This window comes from Aulonocara sp. 'chitande type north' Nkhata Bay, linkage group LG14, assembly GCF_057382095.1.
Source record: "Aulonocara sp. 'chitande type north' Nkhata Bay isolate Kocher_YH1m ecotype deep benthic linkage group LG14, A_spYH_male_GT1.1, whole genome shotgun sequence".
Taxonomy (NCBI): Eukaryota; Metazoa; Chordata; class Actinopteri; order Cichliformes; family Cichlidae; genus Aulonocara; species Aulonocara sp. 'chitande type north' Nkhata Bay.
In genome coordinates this window covers 40,407,631-40,424,152 of record NC_141357.1, presented here as the reverse complement: position 1 = coordinate 40,424,152, position 16,522 = coordinate 40,407,631, and the positions used below count along the sequence as shown (strand labels likewise).

General features: G+C 47.8%; 2 protein-coding genes across 2 annotated transcripts; one reads left to right on the top strand and one right to left on the bottom strand.

Moving 5' to 3' along the window:
- Nucleotides 1-1,031: 1,031 nt before the first annotated feature.
- On the bottom strand, nt 1,032-2,945 carry serp1 (stress-associated endoplasmic reticulum protein 1). The gene is made up of 3 exons (XM_086262588.1): nt 2,750-2,945; nt 2,132-2,204; nt 1,032-1,504 (listed from the first exon to the last, which is right to left on the bottom strand). Exons 1-3 carry the CDS (start codon nt 2,831-2,833, stop codon nt 1,464-1,466), a joined length of 198 nt encoding a protein of 65 aa, XP_086118714.1. The 5' UTR covers nt 2,834-2,945; the 3' UTR covers nt 1,032-1,463.
- Nucleotides 2,946-4,837: 1,892 nt separating this feature from the next.
- Nucleotides 4,838-15,340, top strand: eif2a (eukaryotic translation initiation factor 2A). The gene is made up of 16 exons (XM_086262587.1): nt 4,838-4,977; nt 6,545-6,614; nt 6,707-6,778; nt 6,867-6,985; nt 7,980-8,079; nt 8,164-8,246; nt 8,327-8,400; nt 8,472-8,616; nt 8,694-8,810; nt 8,941-9,097; nt 9,422-9,506; nt 12,536-12,868; nt 12,951-13,064; nt 13,628-13,741; nt 13,858-13,923; nt 14,102-15,340. Exons 1-16 carry the CDS (start codon nt 4,950-4,952, stop codon nt 14,165-14,167), a joined length of 1,743 nt encoding a protein of 580 aa, XP_086118713.1. The 5' UTR covers nt 4,838-4,949; the 3' UTR covers nt 14,168-15,340.
- Nucleotides 15,341-16,522: the final 1,182 nt, after the last annotated feature.

Here is a 16,522-nt window from a genome sequence, read left to right as displayed (position 1 = left end):
GTTTTAATATTACTCTTACTAATCTTTCTGGGTCACAAAATAAACGTTTAAGATATTTTCAGGCGAGAATGTTTCTGTGTAAACTTCAAATATCTGCTCGGTTTATCAAGACGTCACATATTTGGAAAAGGTTAAACATGATACATAAGTCACTTAAAAATGTCATCGTCCATCCATTTTCCTCCGCTTATCCGGGGCCGGGTCGTGGGGGCAGCAGCCCAAGCAGAGAAGCCCAGAGGGAGGTCTGTTCGTGAGTAAATCGGTTTGGCTGAGATCAAAGTTATTAGATTAGATTACATAAAACTTTATTAATCCATCGGGTGCAGTGGCGGTCCTAGCCTGTTTGGCGCCCTGGGCGTACACTCCCTCTGGCGCTCTGTTTGGAAGCAGCATGTCTCCTCCCCTTTCAACGACCTTTACTCCTGGTCCTAAAGTGAGGGTTAGGGTTACCCTAGCTCTAACCCTGCAGCGCCCCCTGGAGGATGAACCAACTTAGCCAAAGCTGCTCAGATCTGATTGGTCACAGTAACAGCACAGTAAGAGGTCAGAGGTCAGCACAGGCCTTGATCCAGGAAGCAGCTTCAACACTGATCAGCTGATCAGTCAGTTCATGACATCATCACAGACTTCAGAGGAACAGCTGCCGGTCCTCGTCACAGAGCGTGAATCCTAACGGTACCTTTGATTTGAAATCTGTGACATCACTCAGCGACGGACTCTCCACCTGTGAGGTTAAATGTAATCTGATTACACTGTAAACACCCTCGTTTCAGTTTGCAAATAGTTTCATCGTCTTTGCGACTGTGACACCGTCACACCCACCAGTGACCGCCGACTGATCGCTGTGATGTAATCAGGGACTCTACAGTAAGGCACAGTGAGTGTAATCTGATTACACTCACAGATACAGACGTCTGACTCTGACGGAGTCGCCGTCTCAGGTCTGATGACTGATTAGAGACGATCGTGCCGACAGCTTTGACTTGGTGAGCGAGGAAAGGCGGGGCTTAGACACGACACACACACGGCGCTCCGTATTCAAAGTGAACTTTATTGAGTGATCGGGAATGTTCAGGTGCAGCTGCACACGGTGCAGGCTCACCTGTGAGCTCCTCACTACCTTCTGATTCAAAAGACCTTCATGTCCAGACGCCACCATCACTTTGGTCTGCAGCTGGCCCCGCAGGGGGGCGGGGCCAAAGCTCAGGTAAACACAGAAAGGCACAGAGTGAAACATGAACACTGTGAGAAGGACAGCGGGTGGCGACAGGTTAAATCAACAGATAACAGGCTGGTGTCAGGGGGCGGGGTTTGTTTGAGAGGGGGGCAGGGGGTTGGTCTGCTCAGGTGACGGTGGTCAGAGTTCAGGAATGTTTTCGTCGGGTTGGGGCGGCAACACGGTGTTCTGATGGTGCTGGCGTTCGCCGCGCCTCCGTGGCCCCGCCGCCGTCGATGACATCACTCTACATGCCCATCCTGATGCTCTGGATGATCTGGAAGATGGCTGCGGGACAGACGAGGCATCAGCGTTACTGCGTTTCACGTTTGTCTTTAATCCGTTCAGAATAAAATAATCACTGGTGATTTTATTCACACCACTCGAGTTATGTGAAAAACGATTTCACGTGGAAAATGTGATTCTTCATCATTTTGATGTTATTTAAAGGGTTTGTTTACATTTTTATTCAAAAAACAAACTTATTTTTAGTATTAATGCGATTTTTTTGCCCTAAAGTTAAAATATTCAGTTTATTTAAATATTTATGACATTTTCAGAACTTTTTAAAGCATTTTTCTCCCTTTGATTTTATATTATTTTAAATATATTTTTTAAAAGTAGTTTCCATTAAAGATAACCTGACACGACCTCTGTGATCACGTCTGAGCGTGCTCAGATCACCCTGATCAAACACACCTGAAGCACCAGGTGCTCGTCATCAATTAAAGGTCACAGCAGCACGGCGTGCCATGACATCACAGGGACAGGCCCCACCCATTTCCAGCTCTTTAGTCAACAGTTATTTAAATCTTTCATAAACCAGAAAATCAAAGGACACGTTTATAACACACAATGAACGAGCCGTCAGCGTGAAGCAGACCTTTATGACCGAAGAAGAAGAGGAGGACTCACCTGATCCACAGACGACGAAGATGAAGAGGGCGAGCAGCCACGGCCCCACACCTTTGTCATCAGTCAGGCTCCTCTGAAACACACACACAATTTATTGATCAGCCCATCACGCTCATCCCGATCTGTGTTTATTGAGGATTGGGTGGAGCAGCGGTTATCACGGTCGCCTCGCTGCAGGAAGGTTGTGGGTTTGACTCTGATTGTGACTAAAACTAGACCTGACACCTGTCCAGGTGTACCCCACCTTTCTCCCAGGCCTGCTGGGACCAGCTCCAAGTGCGCTGCCTTCACGGACAGCCCGTTTCTCTGGAATTCTCAGACTTCTGAGTCACATTGGCTCTAAACTCGATCACCTGTGATCAATACCTGCGCTTTACTCTCCTGTAGAGACACTTTTAAAGCGTCTCACCTTTAAAACAATCATCTTTGACCTTTGACCTTTCCTGTTTTTAAACACATCTGTTACAGCCTGTCTATAGGGGAGCTGAAGTGCTCCTGAAGTTGGCCTGACTGGACCTGACGACGGATCCTCACGCGATCGATCGGTTTCTGATCGTTTATCGATCAGTTTCGGCTCGCGCTCTTCGCCCTGACGATGATGATGACGGTTTTACTCACCGTGGTCTTGGCCACGTTTCCTCTCTGCGTGATGTTCTTGCTGTGTTTCTCGTTCGCCATGCGGATCCTCTGTTTGGCCACCATCTTGTCGTCGCTGTTGTTTGTTTGTTTGTTTGTTTGTTTGTCGTCGTTTCGTCCTCGCGCTCGTCGCTCCGCTGTTTCACGCACTGGGACCGACTCTTGTTTGTCGACGTACTCAAAAACCTGATGTCCCGCCCCCTTTCGTGCTGGTCACGCCCACACTCCATGGAAAGCGCCTTACTGCGCAAACATGATTTCCTGCAGGACCTTTCAAAATTAAAGCCAGTTGTGGTCTGCCGTTCAAGAGGACGTGGTTCCATTTTTATCATGTTTAAATCAAGTTTATATCCTTTCTGTGTCGTAATAACTTGTGATGTAATATCTGTTAGCTTTTATTTTGAATCCTTTATTGTTACTTAATTTGAAGGCTGTAATTTATAAAGTATAAAACAGGTTGAATTGTTTATTATCAGTTTTCTTTAATGACTTGCAACCAGTCAAAAGGAAAGGTTCACATTTTTTCATCTTTATCTTTTTAATAGCCATACAATTTATTTATTTACAATCATATAAAACAATTACAGACTCAGTGAAAATTCTGATAAAATGTGTGTTTGAAAAAGTTCCCCTCTCCACTGTGGATTTATCAAGGTTCAAGGTTCAAGGTTCTTTATTTGTCACATGCATAGTTATACAAGTATAACACACAGTGAAATGTAGCCTGACACGCTCCTCGACATGTGCAAAGGGGGAGGGGGGGGGGGGGGGGTAATAGTATATACACTGGGTGAATGTGCAGTAGTAGCAGCAAGCAGGTGAATTCTGTACAGGATAGACAATATAAACATATTTAAAGGAATTGAAATGTACATTGTGCCTTGGTTTAGTGTCTGGAAGAGTCCTGACTCAGTCAATTATAGATGATGTGAGAGGGCGGGTGTGTGTGTTTAGGGCACAGATGGCTTGGGGATAGAAGCTCCTCTTGAGTCTCTCTGTCCTTGCCCGGAAGATGCAGAACCTTCTACCAGATTGCAGAAGTTGGAACAGTTTGTTGCCAGGATGGGACGGGTCCTTCAGTATCTGCGCTGCTCTAGTCCGGCATCTCCTGGTGTAGGTGTCCTGAAGCGGGGGGAGAGCAATCCTGCAGCAGCGTTCTGCTGTATGGATCACTCTCTGGAGAGCTTTTTGGTCCTTCACACAGCTGTTCCCAAACCACGATGTCATGTTCTGTGTGAGGATGCTCTCCACAGCGCCTGCATAGAAAATCCTGAGGATCTTTGGAGAGACCCTGAACTTCCTCAGTTGTCGTAGGTGGTACAGGCGCTGCCTAGCCTTTTTGGTCTGGACCTGAATGTGGGCAGCCCATGTCAGGTCTGAGGAGATGTGGACACCAAGATACTTGAAGGACTACACCCTCTCCACTGGAGCTCCATTGATGATAATGGGCTTGTAGTCTCTGTGCTGACCCCTTCTGAAGTCCACCACCAGCTCCTTGGTCTTGCTGACGTTCAGCTGGAGGTGGTTGTCCTGGCACCACGATGCCAGATTCTTCACTTCATCCATGTAGGCCGCCTCATCGTTGTTGGAGATGGCACCCAGCACCACTGTGTCATCAGCAAAGTTCACAATGGTGTTGGAGCCATGGGTGGCCACACAGTCTGAAGTGTAGAGGGAGTAGAGCAGTGGCGAGAGGACACATCCCTGAGGTGCTCCTGTGTTGATGGTGATGCTGTTGGAAACGCATCTACCCACCCTCACCACCTGCCATTTCAGTGTTACTGTTTAAACTGTTGTTTTTATAAAGCTGATTTAAATAAAACCTTTCGACTGAGGTCCTTCATTTTTCCTACCCTTCCTTCGCTTTCAGATGCCTTTTATTTTGAAAGCAAAAGCGGAATCCCTTTTAGTCAGTTTCCGACATTTTTGATGCAACTTTGACCTCAAATTTACATCAAAAAGAAATGATATTTAATGATAATTGTTGAACGTGGCTGATCTTATAAGCTCGCGATTATCAGAGAATCGTTAATTACATGTTAATAAATGATAAAGTAAGCGTCTTCTTTTCCGTTTTTAACGACGTGTCACTGACTGTCTGCTGACGTGGCGCTGATAGACCCACCTCTCGGTGGTCTGAAGCATTTCCGGGGTGCTGTTTTCTTCTTCCGGCACAATAAACATGGCGCCCCCCGTCCCGTTGCTGGCAGGTGGGTACATTTTTGTTTATTTTGATTTATATAAAAATGTCTGTCTTTTTAAAGCCCACGGACAACGACACAAAGTCACACATCCGCCACGACCAGCGTAAGCCTCCGCGCTGTTAGGTAGAGCCAGCAGCCCGCCAAACCCAGTGAGGAATCGGATAAAATATTAATTTGTGCGAATATAACAAAGTCACGTGCGCTCGCAATGAAAGTGTTGTATGTTTTTAAATCGGTGGAGTCTTTGGGTTGATTCGGCTGTAAAATAACGCCCGTGTGTGTTTCCGTTAATAAAACTGAGCTGGTTGAATTTTACCACGCTGTTTTCTGTTTCACGTCAGCAGAGCAGCAGCTACGTTAGAGCCGATGTGCGAGGCGATGCTGTGCGCTTCAAACGCCGCGTTTGCTGTAAACTCACGTGACACTGTTTTGGTTCAATCGGGATTACGTTACATTAAGGGATTTTTAAATGGAGCTCTTTCAGGGCCTCTTTTACTCTTCGGTTTATTCCAAACTGTGTTGATATCTGAGACCAATGGTCGCAACCCATCTATCCATTCGCTTCCGCTTATCCTTTTCAGGGTCGCGGGGGGCGCTGGAGCCTATCCCAGCTGTCATAGGGCGAGAGGCGGGGTCCACCCTGGACAGGTCGCCAGTCTGTCGCAGGGCCAACACGCAGGGACAGACAACCATTCGCTCTCTCATTCACTCGCACATTCACACCTAGTGGCAATTTGGATTTTTCCAATTAACCTATCCCCACAAGCTGCATGTCTTTGGACGGTGGGAGGAAGCCAGAGTACCTGGAGGGAACCCACACAAACACGGGGAGAACATGCAAACTCCACACAGAAAGACCCCGGCCTGATGGTGGAATTGAACTCAGGACCTTCTTGCTGTGCGGCAACAGTGCTAACCACCGTGCTGCAACCAAAGGGGTGTGCAACTCCAGGCCTCGGGGCCGGTGTTGGCAGGTTCTCACCCTGGGTCAGCACACCTGAATCACATGATTAGTTCGTTACCAGGCCTCTGGAGAACCTCAACACATGGCGAGGACGTCATTTAGCCACTTTAATCAGCTGACACATCTAAAACCTGCAGGACACGCCCCCAAGGCCTGGAGTTGGACACCCCTGATGTAAAGCATCTGTTTTCAACAGCATCTCACCGCTGAAGGAGCGAGCCGCTTTAATCTGACCTGTTCACAGTAACAGGTGCAAGAATAATTTGTAATTTAATTTCAGTCTCACAGATTCTCAGAAGCTCCGTAAACACGAAGACATGTTGACTCCTAACAGTATGACTACAATCCAGCGAACGTAAAGAAAGAACTTAAAATGTTTACATTCAAATGACAGTTAAATAAAATAAAAGCTCCGATGAAAATCAGTTTTACATTTGAGGTCTTAAGGATAAACATTGTAGGAATGAACAACTAAAAAAAGTTCAAAAATATTAGAGAGCATTGACGACGGTGAGACCGTCCCTCACAGCGCTGAGCTAACGTCAGTGCTCAGGAGTCACAGACGCGTCAGTGAGCCGTCCACATACTTCTGGTGTGTTTGTGTTTCAGTGCGAGGATCCGATGGCACGTCTCTGCTCCGAGGCCCCCCCCACTGTGAGCCACATGCAGCTTTCCAGAGGTAACCCTGCCCCCTACGCACCCTGTCACCAACACACACGGACACAGTTTGTTTGTTTACAGTGTGTGTGTGTGTGTGCGTGTGTGTGGCAGGGACTGCCGGCCCAGCAGATGTGTGACCTTCAGCACAGACGGGACACTCTTTGGTTGGTGTAACGGACAAAAGTAGGAGCTTCTCCATCCCTGTGAGTAACATCTGTCTTGCACCCTGTCTGACCTCTGACCTCTAACCCTCTGTCTGCCTGTACATCAGTGTCTCCATCGTGAACCCCTCAGATGGCGCTGTGGTGTCGACCTTTGACCTCCCGAAGACAGCCCTGCTGGAATTTTCTCCACTCAACAACATCCTGGTTACCTGGCAACTGTACACGAGTAAGAGAAGAAGAGGGAGTTTCACGTCCGTAGAGAGATTAGAGATAAAACAAGTTCACATGAGGTCACGAGTCCTTCTACATCAGGGGTGTCAAACTCAAATACACAGTGGGCCAAAATTCAAAACTGGAACAAAGTCACGGGCTAACGTTAATATTTATTGAAATATATTTATTCCTCCAGATATAAGAATGAATCTTTTCTTATGGACTCAAACAGGTTTTGCTGAAAAACTGAATATGGAACAAGCAAAGCTTGATACTAAACAATATATATATTAGCTGTATAATACCAGTAGGCCAGCTCTGATAATAATTTGGTATGGCTTTGCGGGCCAAATGTAATTAGGCTGTGGGCCAAATTTGGCCCGCGGGCCAGAGTTTGACACCTACGTTCTACACCCAGACAGGTAGACTGATGTCATGTGACATAAACATTTCTCAGCTGTTTGCAGACTCTCCTCTGCACTCGGAGTTCACGCTCAGTCGCAGAGACAGTGACACTAGACCGGTTGCGCAGATACTCCTTTTTGTTCCCCTGTGCAGGCAGGTGTGCCTGTGTCTGCACGGAGCCTCTCTCCTGCAGCATGGCATGTTTCATTTTATCCAAACAAAGAAAGTGAGTTCTGTAGGCGTTTACAGGTGAGGGCTGTCTGCACACCTGGTGGAGCTGTTTTTACTTTTTTATGTAAGAAAAATTCACAGGTAAAGACTTTCTGAGGTTAAATGACTGTTTTTGTGAATGGAGTCTGGTGGAAAGGGACATTTCCTGTGTGGGCTAAACCCACACTGACCCTTTCAGGTGTCAGCGGCACGTGGCTTTAGTTTGTGTGGGGGTGTGGCCTGCTGCAGATAACGGTTTTTAAGGAGGAAAGCTGCTGTGTCTGAATCTAAATTGTCAGTTTTTCTGCTGATTGGCGTGTTTCAGTGTGTTCGGTGTGTCGTGCTGGTGTGAACGGTGCTGTTTAAACAAAGTTGACTCTGTGACGCTGCAGAGACTCAGGACAGTCCTCAGGGGGAAGCCAACCTCCAGCTGTGGGAGCTGCGCAGCGGACGACTCATCAAAGCCCTCTATCAGAAGAAGGTCGAGTCGTGGTGAGTCCTGACGCACCCTGACTGATTGATTGATCGACTGATTGGTTGTTGCCTGTCAGTGTTGATGTCTGTGGTGGTCTGCAGGTGTCCCAGCTGGTCTGAAGACGAGAAGATCTGCGTGAGGATCGTCAACAACGAGCTGCACTTCTATGAGGACAACGACTTTGGTAAGGACGCGTGCAGCGGTAGCCAGCGGCTCTGTCGCTGTGAAACCAGCAGCTGATGTCTGCGCCATCGTTTTTCCCAGACTCCATCGCCAACAAGCTCCACATGCAGAAGGTGTCCGACTTTGCGCTGTCGCCTGGAGGTCAGCCCAGCAAGGTGAGCGGAGCGTCCAGCAGCATAGTTCATTCTACCTGAACATGGTCCCACCCACCGTCTGTCCCCGTCAGGTCGCCGTCTACGTTCCGGGCAGCAAAGGAGCTCCTTCGTTCGTCCGCCTGTATCAGTACCCGGCGTTTGGAGGGCCGACTGCTGCACTCGCCAACAAGAGCTTCTTCAAGGCTGACCGAGTGATGATGCAGTGGAACAAGAAAGGTAGGTGTCCCGAGTCCTGACAGCTAGAACCGTGACCCCTGTGAGCGCTGACTTTAACCCGCCTGTCTTTCCCGCAGCCTCGGCCGTGCTGGTGACGGCGAGTACTGAAGTGGATAAAACTGGCGCGTCGTACTATGGAGAGCAGACGCTGCATTACCTCGGCGTTAACGGAGAGACGGCGCTGGTCCAGCTGTGTAAATCCTCCTTTTACTTCCCAGTTTAGCTTCTCGCTGCAGCGCCAGCGCTGGTCACCTGAGGGGTAAAATATGGCGATAGCGACAGGAAATGTTTGTGTAACGACTTTTCTTTATCGCTTTGAAACAGCGAAGAACGGCCCAATCTACGACGTGGCGTGGAGTCCAAGCTCCACCGAGTTCTGCGTGGTGTATGGCTTCATGCCGGCCAAAGCCACCGTCTTCAACCTCAAATGTGACCCCGTCTACGACTTTGGGACCGGACCGCGAAATGCAGCGTACTACAGGTGAGAATCTGCCTGTGCTCGACGGCGTGTTGTCGCCTCTTTGGTCACGTCTGTTAATGATGCCACCGTGACGGGGGCTCAGCCATACGGCGTCTTCAGGAGGAGGTCGGTACGTGATGGAAAAGCGTCGTATCACCGCAGCAGAAAACGTGGTTGGCTCCTCGGTGGGTAACGGCTACCAAACCTGCTGACCTAGTGTAGTCAGTAGGATGGGATGCTTCCTGTGAGAGGCTGCACCTGATTGGTAGCTTTTAACTGTGAGGGGAAATCAGGCTGGATGTCAAACCTTAAACTGCTGGATGTTGTCTGTCTCCCTGTCTGTAGCCCTCAGGGCCACATCCTGATCCTGGCCGGCTTCGGTAACCTGCGAGGTCAGATGGAGGTCTGGGATGTGAAGAACTACAAACAGGTGAGGGAAAAACACCTGCGGAGGGAGGGTGGGGGTGGGTCGAAAAGCAACAGGTAAATGGACCTTCAGCGGTGTTTCACTTCCTGTGAGCGTCACAGCGCCATGCGGTTAGTGCTGAAGCACACGCCCAGCGTGAGTTTCATTCTTCAGCAACACGCTGTCGGCTCACACGATAGTCATAGGGGGCGCTGACTGGAGCCCTGAGGGACACCAGGCCAGGTCACAAAGCTCTGACCCCTGCCCCGATGGTGGAGCCTCAAACCAAGAACACCAAACATGTAAAAGAGACCTGTTTGATCCCGGCTGTTTGGTCCCGGCTCTTTGATCCCGGCTCTTTGATCCCGGCTGTTTGGTCCCGGCTGTTTGGTCCCGGCTCTTTGGTCCCGGCTCTTTGGTCCCGGCTGTTTGATCCCGGCTGTTTGATCCGGGCTCTTTGGTCCCGGCTCTTTGGTCCCGGCTGTTTGGTCCCGGCTCTTTGATCAAACCGCTCCATCTGTGGTTGTGGATGGTGTTCAGTCTGATTTGACTGTTACTGAAGCTTTTTTTATTGTAACTGTATCATTACACAGTTTTATTGTTTCGTACGCATTTTCCGTCACGTTTGTGTGTTTCTGTTATCACATGTCAAAGCGATGCTCTTATTTACAGCTCGTATCATCACTGATTCAATTCAGCTCATTTTTGACTCAGACTGTCAGAAATAATATAATTCTGATCATTTAGATGTGTGCTGTCCAAAGAACCCTCTAAACCTTGGAAATTTAAAAGTAACTGAGGATCAAACAGAGAAACATGAAGCAGGTTTTCCTGTTCTGGCTTTTTATAGCAGAAAACCTTAAAAATATTCTGCAGTCGATCAAAAACTGAAGCAAACCATGAATCAACATGTGAACATGACCTGATGAGGTTTGATTACAGACACAGCTGAGCAGTCATTTGTTTCCATTCGTTCAGTTTGAACAGCAGAGACGAGGCTTTGCTGTCAGAGGCCGACAGCACTGAACACAGCAGCAGACTGGTGGCTAATAAACAGAGAATAATGCAGGAAGCAGAGATTTGATGGTAAACTGGTCTCTGAGTGCTGAGAGAGAGAGAGCTGTGCAGGAAGTACAGCAGCCAAAGTCAGAGGGAGCTCATGAGCATGGTTATCAAACGTGAAGCGCAGTTTGATCTTCTTTTGCCGCTGGTTCAGTCAGTGTTGGTCAGAGTGACGAAACCTGCAGCTTCAGGATCTGTGAGCCGTCGACTCTCAGCGCCGACGGCGTCTGTGGACGATCCACGCTCTGTTTCCACGTTTTTACCTGCTCTTTAATTGTTTGAGCTAGAGCAGGGCGATATGGCCAAAAATATTTATCACGATATATATTTGAAAATTTGCGATAACGATATAACTGACGATATAATTGATGCGAGACAAAATACAACTCCACAACATTACTAGCGCAAAAAGACAACCTTCCATTTATTTTCACTTAAACAAGAAGCTGGTTTTTATGTACATTAAAGCTTTATAAAAATGTAACAGTGCAAATGCAAATTCCTTGCTGAAAGTTTAACCAAAAGGCATTTCCAGTAGAAATGGGCTGACATATCCTGAGCATAACCATGTATAATATCCACTGAAGTTAAAAAGAGGTGCTTTGCAACATTAAACTGCAGTGTGCAGTACGTATTTTTCGCACCATAAGGTGCACGGGATTATAAGGCACATTAAGCGAAACAAAGCAGTCAGATAAATCAAACTTTATTAAACTCATTCTTCTTGCTTCCTCCACTTCTGTACCATTGATTCATTAATGTTGAATTCTCTGGCAGCTGCTCTGTTCCCATGTTGTTGCAGTATATTAATGACTAACCTCGTATTGTGGATGGATTATCTCAGTTGTTCTCCTGACTGAAGTTTGGTCCGTTTACAGCATCCTGCCATGCGATTGCATTTGTCTCTAACCATGAAGAACCTTCACGTTAACTTTTATAAGTGGAAAAGTGTTAGTGTTCGTCCTCCAGCTTCACTGTTTATGTTATGCTAACATAGCTGTGTCGCTAGCGATCACGTAGCACATCATTATATACCAGCTAGCCCAACTTCAGTAACCCTACAAACGTCACTGCTGTTTAGTTTCCTGTCTTCATTTATGTTGGAAGTGATAGCAGAGCTGTACGTTTGATTTTTTTCAGAAATCTCTCAGTCAGAACATGCTATATCATGCTTAGGTAACTAGCGAAACTAGCGAGCTAACTTCCGCTAGCTTCCTGCTAACTTCTAACTCCGTTAAATGTAATAACTTTTGTTTTCATGGATGCCTGGAAGTTAAACTTTATAGTTACACCTGGTAAAGCAGCGATGCTGATCGTTTTATTAAAGATGAAAGAATTTAGACAGTTTTTAACTCTCAGTGATGCTGCAGTGTTGTTTGACCTGAAGCATACGGAGTTTAGGACCCAGATTACTCCCAGATTTAAGAGCATCTTAGTCCGACAAATACGACAATAACGACGGCCGCTTGCATGTTCTGCAAAAAAATGTGCTTTGTTGTGTATCTGACGGACAAACACCAAACCAGTTCCACATCACGGAAGTTGCACCATTTTTACAAACCAATTCTGGTTCATCTGTTTCACTCAACAATCGGCCATGTGCGTATGAAAACAAAGGCACTGCGCATGCGCGTTTTACTCATATTCTATCGCGATATTTCATTTTCCTATCTTTGCCTAACATTATACCGGTATTACCGTGAACGGTATAATATGGCCCAGCCCTAGTTTGAGCTGTTTGCTGAAATAGTTTTGTGAGCTTTAACCTGAGATTCTGACGTTTCTGATAAAATACATTTATATGTAAAAGTCATTCAGGATTTAATGAATTGAACTGTAAACCCAGCCCTCATTGAGCTGTCCTGTTACAGGCAGCTTTACAGGAAGAATCAGTGATTTAATCGAACGAGTTGGCGTCTTGTCCATCGGTTTCTCTTTAAACTCCATCATTGTCGTGTTTGGCTTCACCAGTCTCACCTGTCTCGTCCAAGGTGTCCAAATCTCAGGCGCCAGACGCCACTCATTTCTCCTGGTGTCCCGATGGTGAGCATATCGTCACGGCGACCTGCTCTCCTCGGCTGCGGGTCAGTAACGGTTATAAGATCTGGCACTACACCGGCTCCGTGCTTCAGAAATGGGACGTGGCGGCCGGCTCGGAGCTGTGGGAGGTGCGCTGGCAGTCGCTCCCCGACGGCAGCTTCCCCAAGCGACCAATCAAGTACCAGGCAGCGCCCAGCCAGCTGGGGTCCACACAGGCCCCGCCCACACAGGCGTACCGGCCACCCGCACTGAGACACCTGCCCGCCACGCCCAGCTCCAAACTGGTGAGATGACGATGGCTTTCTGGTTTATTTAGGCAGAAGTCGTCGTTATGGTAACCTGACCTCACCTGTCTTTTCCTGTCAGCACGAGGACGAGCCTCCTCAGGACCTTCGTCCCGGAGCTTCGGGAGAGAAGAGTCTCTCTAAATCTGCTCTGAAGAACCAGAGGAAACGAGAAGCAAAGAAGGCAGCGAAGCAGGTGAGACTCGAAAGTGTGACGTACCTGTGAGCACAGGTGCTGAAATCCAGGCGAGCTGAACGCCGTCACACCGTCGCTCGCACGGCGTCGACGTCTGCTGCTGGAGAAGCAATGGTCACCTGCTCCTGCTCTCTTCCTGCATCAGCTGTTTATACAAACACTACACATGCTGTGCCTTTTTCAAATTAAAAGCACTCTAAAGTTTGGCTTTTACTGTGAAACACTTGTTTACATGAAACATCTGATATTCAGCGTCTGATTAAATTCATGTGTCATCATCACAGAGGATGATGAGGAGACAGACAGACTGATGATGAAGAAGCTGAGAGGCTTCTTCATCATCAGCTGACGTGTGATCATGTGATCTGCTGATATTCATCTGCTAAAAACAGGAAAAGCCTGACTGATGATTTCAGCCTCGTTTCAGGTGTGGAGGATCTTTGTCTGCTCTCACCTGGATCTCACACCGCCTGCCAGCATTCCTCTTACTCCGGGTTCTGCCATGTTGTAAGGTGCTCGAGGCAGTCACGTGAACACGGTCACTGATCTGATTATTTCAACAGGAGGCGAAACCAGAACCAGAACCTCCCACTGACCCCGCCGCTGTCAGTAACAGCCAATCAGAGGCAAGCATCGGTGACCCAGAGGTGGAAAAGAAGATCAAGAACTTAAAGAAGGTGAAGGCTGGTTTATTTCTGTGAACGTCAGTCAGGTGGATCTCAGCCTGGGGGTGGGGTCAGTGGTGTGTGGTGCTCTGATTGGTCAGTCTCTCAGTGACTTTTGTACGTTTCAGAAACTGAAGGCCATCGAGGAGCTGAAGGAGCAGCAGGCATCGGGGAAGGTCCTGCAGAAGAACCAGGTGATGTTTGTTGACAACCCGACACTCATGAGGGGCAAACGCCGCAGTCATCGGCGGGCCCTGGGTGGTGTCTGGAGGAACTGTGATCACGCTGTAGACGATGACTGGTAACGGTTGCTGACATCTTGGTGCTGCGAGCACAGCGGCGCTAACTCTGAGCTTAACCTTTCCTCTGCAGGTGGAGAAGATCCAGAAGGAGGAGCAGCTGCTGAAGGAGCTGCAGGAGCTGCAGATCGGACAGTAAGAGGTCCCTGGGAGCTACAGACCACGCCTCCCATCCTGCAGAGCACAGAGGGACGGTGGCGTCTGTGATTGAGTTTTTAGTTGAGGGGCGGGGCTTATCTGACAGGTGTGGCATGCCTCCAGAGGGTTAGACTGAGTGGATGTTTGTTCCTTATGTTCACGCCCTGCCCGTGGCTGCGAGCGGCGAGCGCTCCTCTGTCTCAGCTGGAGGTTGTCCAGTAATAAACTGTGTAACAGAGCATGAGACCAGTTCTTCTTCTTGTCGCAGTGAAACCTTTGTTTTTATTTGTCACCAGAGTTTTTTTGTTTTTGGCCGTGGGAGTGCTGATAGACAACAAAGTAAGTCGGACTCGAACCCAGGCCTGCTGTTCTGCGACTACGGTCACCTGCTCTCCCACTGAGCCAAACCGGTGCCCCAGAGTCGGGTCCTTTTAATTGGATTCATTTACACAAACTCGGCTACACCTGCCGAGCTTCGTCGCTGCCCTAATATAATACACTTTTTCTCTCTGCCTCACAGTTCCATTTTTTATGGGTAATAAAAAGAAAATAAAGCCGTTATTTCTAATAAATTCAACAAAAAATCTGGTCATTTGTGTAACCCCCGTTCTCTGCAAAGTGAGTCCATTATGTATGGGAAGTGCCCTCTGGTGTGAACAATCACGGAAGCTCCACCACCTCCGTTTCCTGTGATTGGTCTGTGCGAGGCCGTCCAATCACTGCAAAGGACACGGGGATCCCCAGCCCTCTGCCCATGCAGGTAGGGCAGTTGGGTGAGATATCTCACTCGGTGTTCAGAGAACCGGTGTTATGCAAGTGACCAACCTTCTCTTTCAAGCAGCACTCAGTGTCTCGCTGTGGGAAACGGCACCACTCCTGGCTCACGTGCATCAAAGCCTGTAACTCCGCCACCCAGGCAGGTCAGCGCTTCCAAAGGTCTGCGTGTCTCTAGGAGCCCACACTAAGGACTGAGTGTGTGAGTGAGGGTCACATGGATCATCATCATTGTAGCTCCGCGACAGGCACGGCTTCTTCAAGACGCCGCTTTGCTGCATTTATTGAACGCCGTGAAAACTACAAACACAAACGCTGTAGGCCCTTCAGTCAGTTCAAAGTAACGTGTTTCACACAATCCTGTCTGTGTTTCTTCAGCAAAATAAACATGAAGTCAACATGTCTGTATCTGTAAATAATAACTGTTATGCCTACGTGTACAAATATATTTATACAAACAAATAATTCCTTACGATACCACATATATAAAAGCTATTTCTGTGACACAATCATGGTCGGCGTGTGCAGATGTGTCCCACAGAAACACCCCAAAGGCCCCACGAGGCTGCAGTCCTGGGACTTGCACACCATCACAGTAGCCTCTTCCACCCAGTGTGATAAGCACCACTGTGACAGGCTTCAGTCCTGTCTGTGAGGAGCAACAGGCTCACCAGTAGGCCTCAACCTGTGGGTCCTGTTCTTAAAGCTTCTCAGAGATGTCGGCCAACTGGTGCAATTCCAAAGCCAATATGACAGGCTGAAGTAGCAGCTAAATACACTTTAATAGTGGAAGATGCTCTCCGCTAATCTAGCAAATCCTAAAGGAAGCATGACAGATTGGAGAGAGAGCACTGACAAGCAATTATATTCCTAGCTGCTCACCATCTTTCAAATACATGCTGTTGGCGATCAGAGTGGCCATGTGGAAAAGGCTTTGGATGGTCTCAGTCACCCTCAGAAGGAGAGCAGACCTGGCTTTGTGCCCGGCTGCGACGATGGCGTTTTTATGGAAAATCCACATGAAGTGCTGCCTGCTGAGCCTCTGTCAGGCTGCTTCTCTCCTCACTCCTCCTCACTTAAGTGCAGTGAACAGTTAAGTGAATTTTCCTGGTCCAGCACTTGTGATCTTCAAGAATCCCTGGTGTGGGGCCGGGGACTGTTGTAAGGGGGCACCCCGTATCCTTTTAAGTGTGTGTTGTGGACAGATGTGGTGGTGTCAGGGTATACCGAGGATACCCGCTATACAGGATATAAGTGAGGTTTGAAAGCGTTTGTATTACTGTAATTGAAATGCAAAGTTAAATGACCAAAAATCATAACAGGCACATAAAGATTCACCTCTGACCGGCTCAGTTGTGTCACCTTCGTTAAGATAGGACAACGTTTAATTTTTTTTTTTTTTTTTTTTTTTTGTCCCGTTTGGATCTTTAGCATCAGAATTGTTGTCTTGAGGCCAAGAAAGATGCCAAGCGGATTTATTTTACCAAGTGGATCATCATGGCCTTGCCATATTGGTCCATTTGATTGACCTTTATTATAATTATGAATTTATTTTATTTTCAGTTGCAAACGGGACAGACAT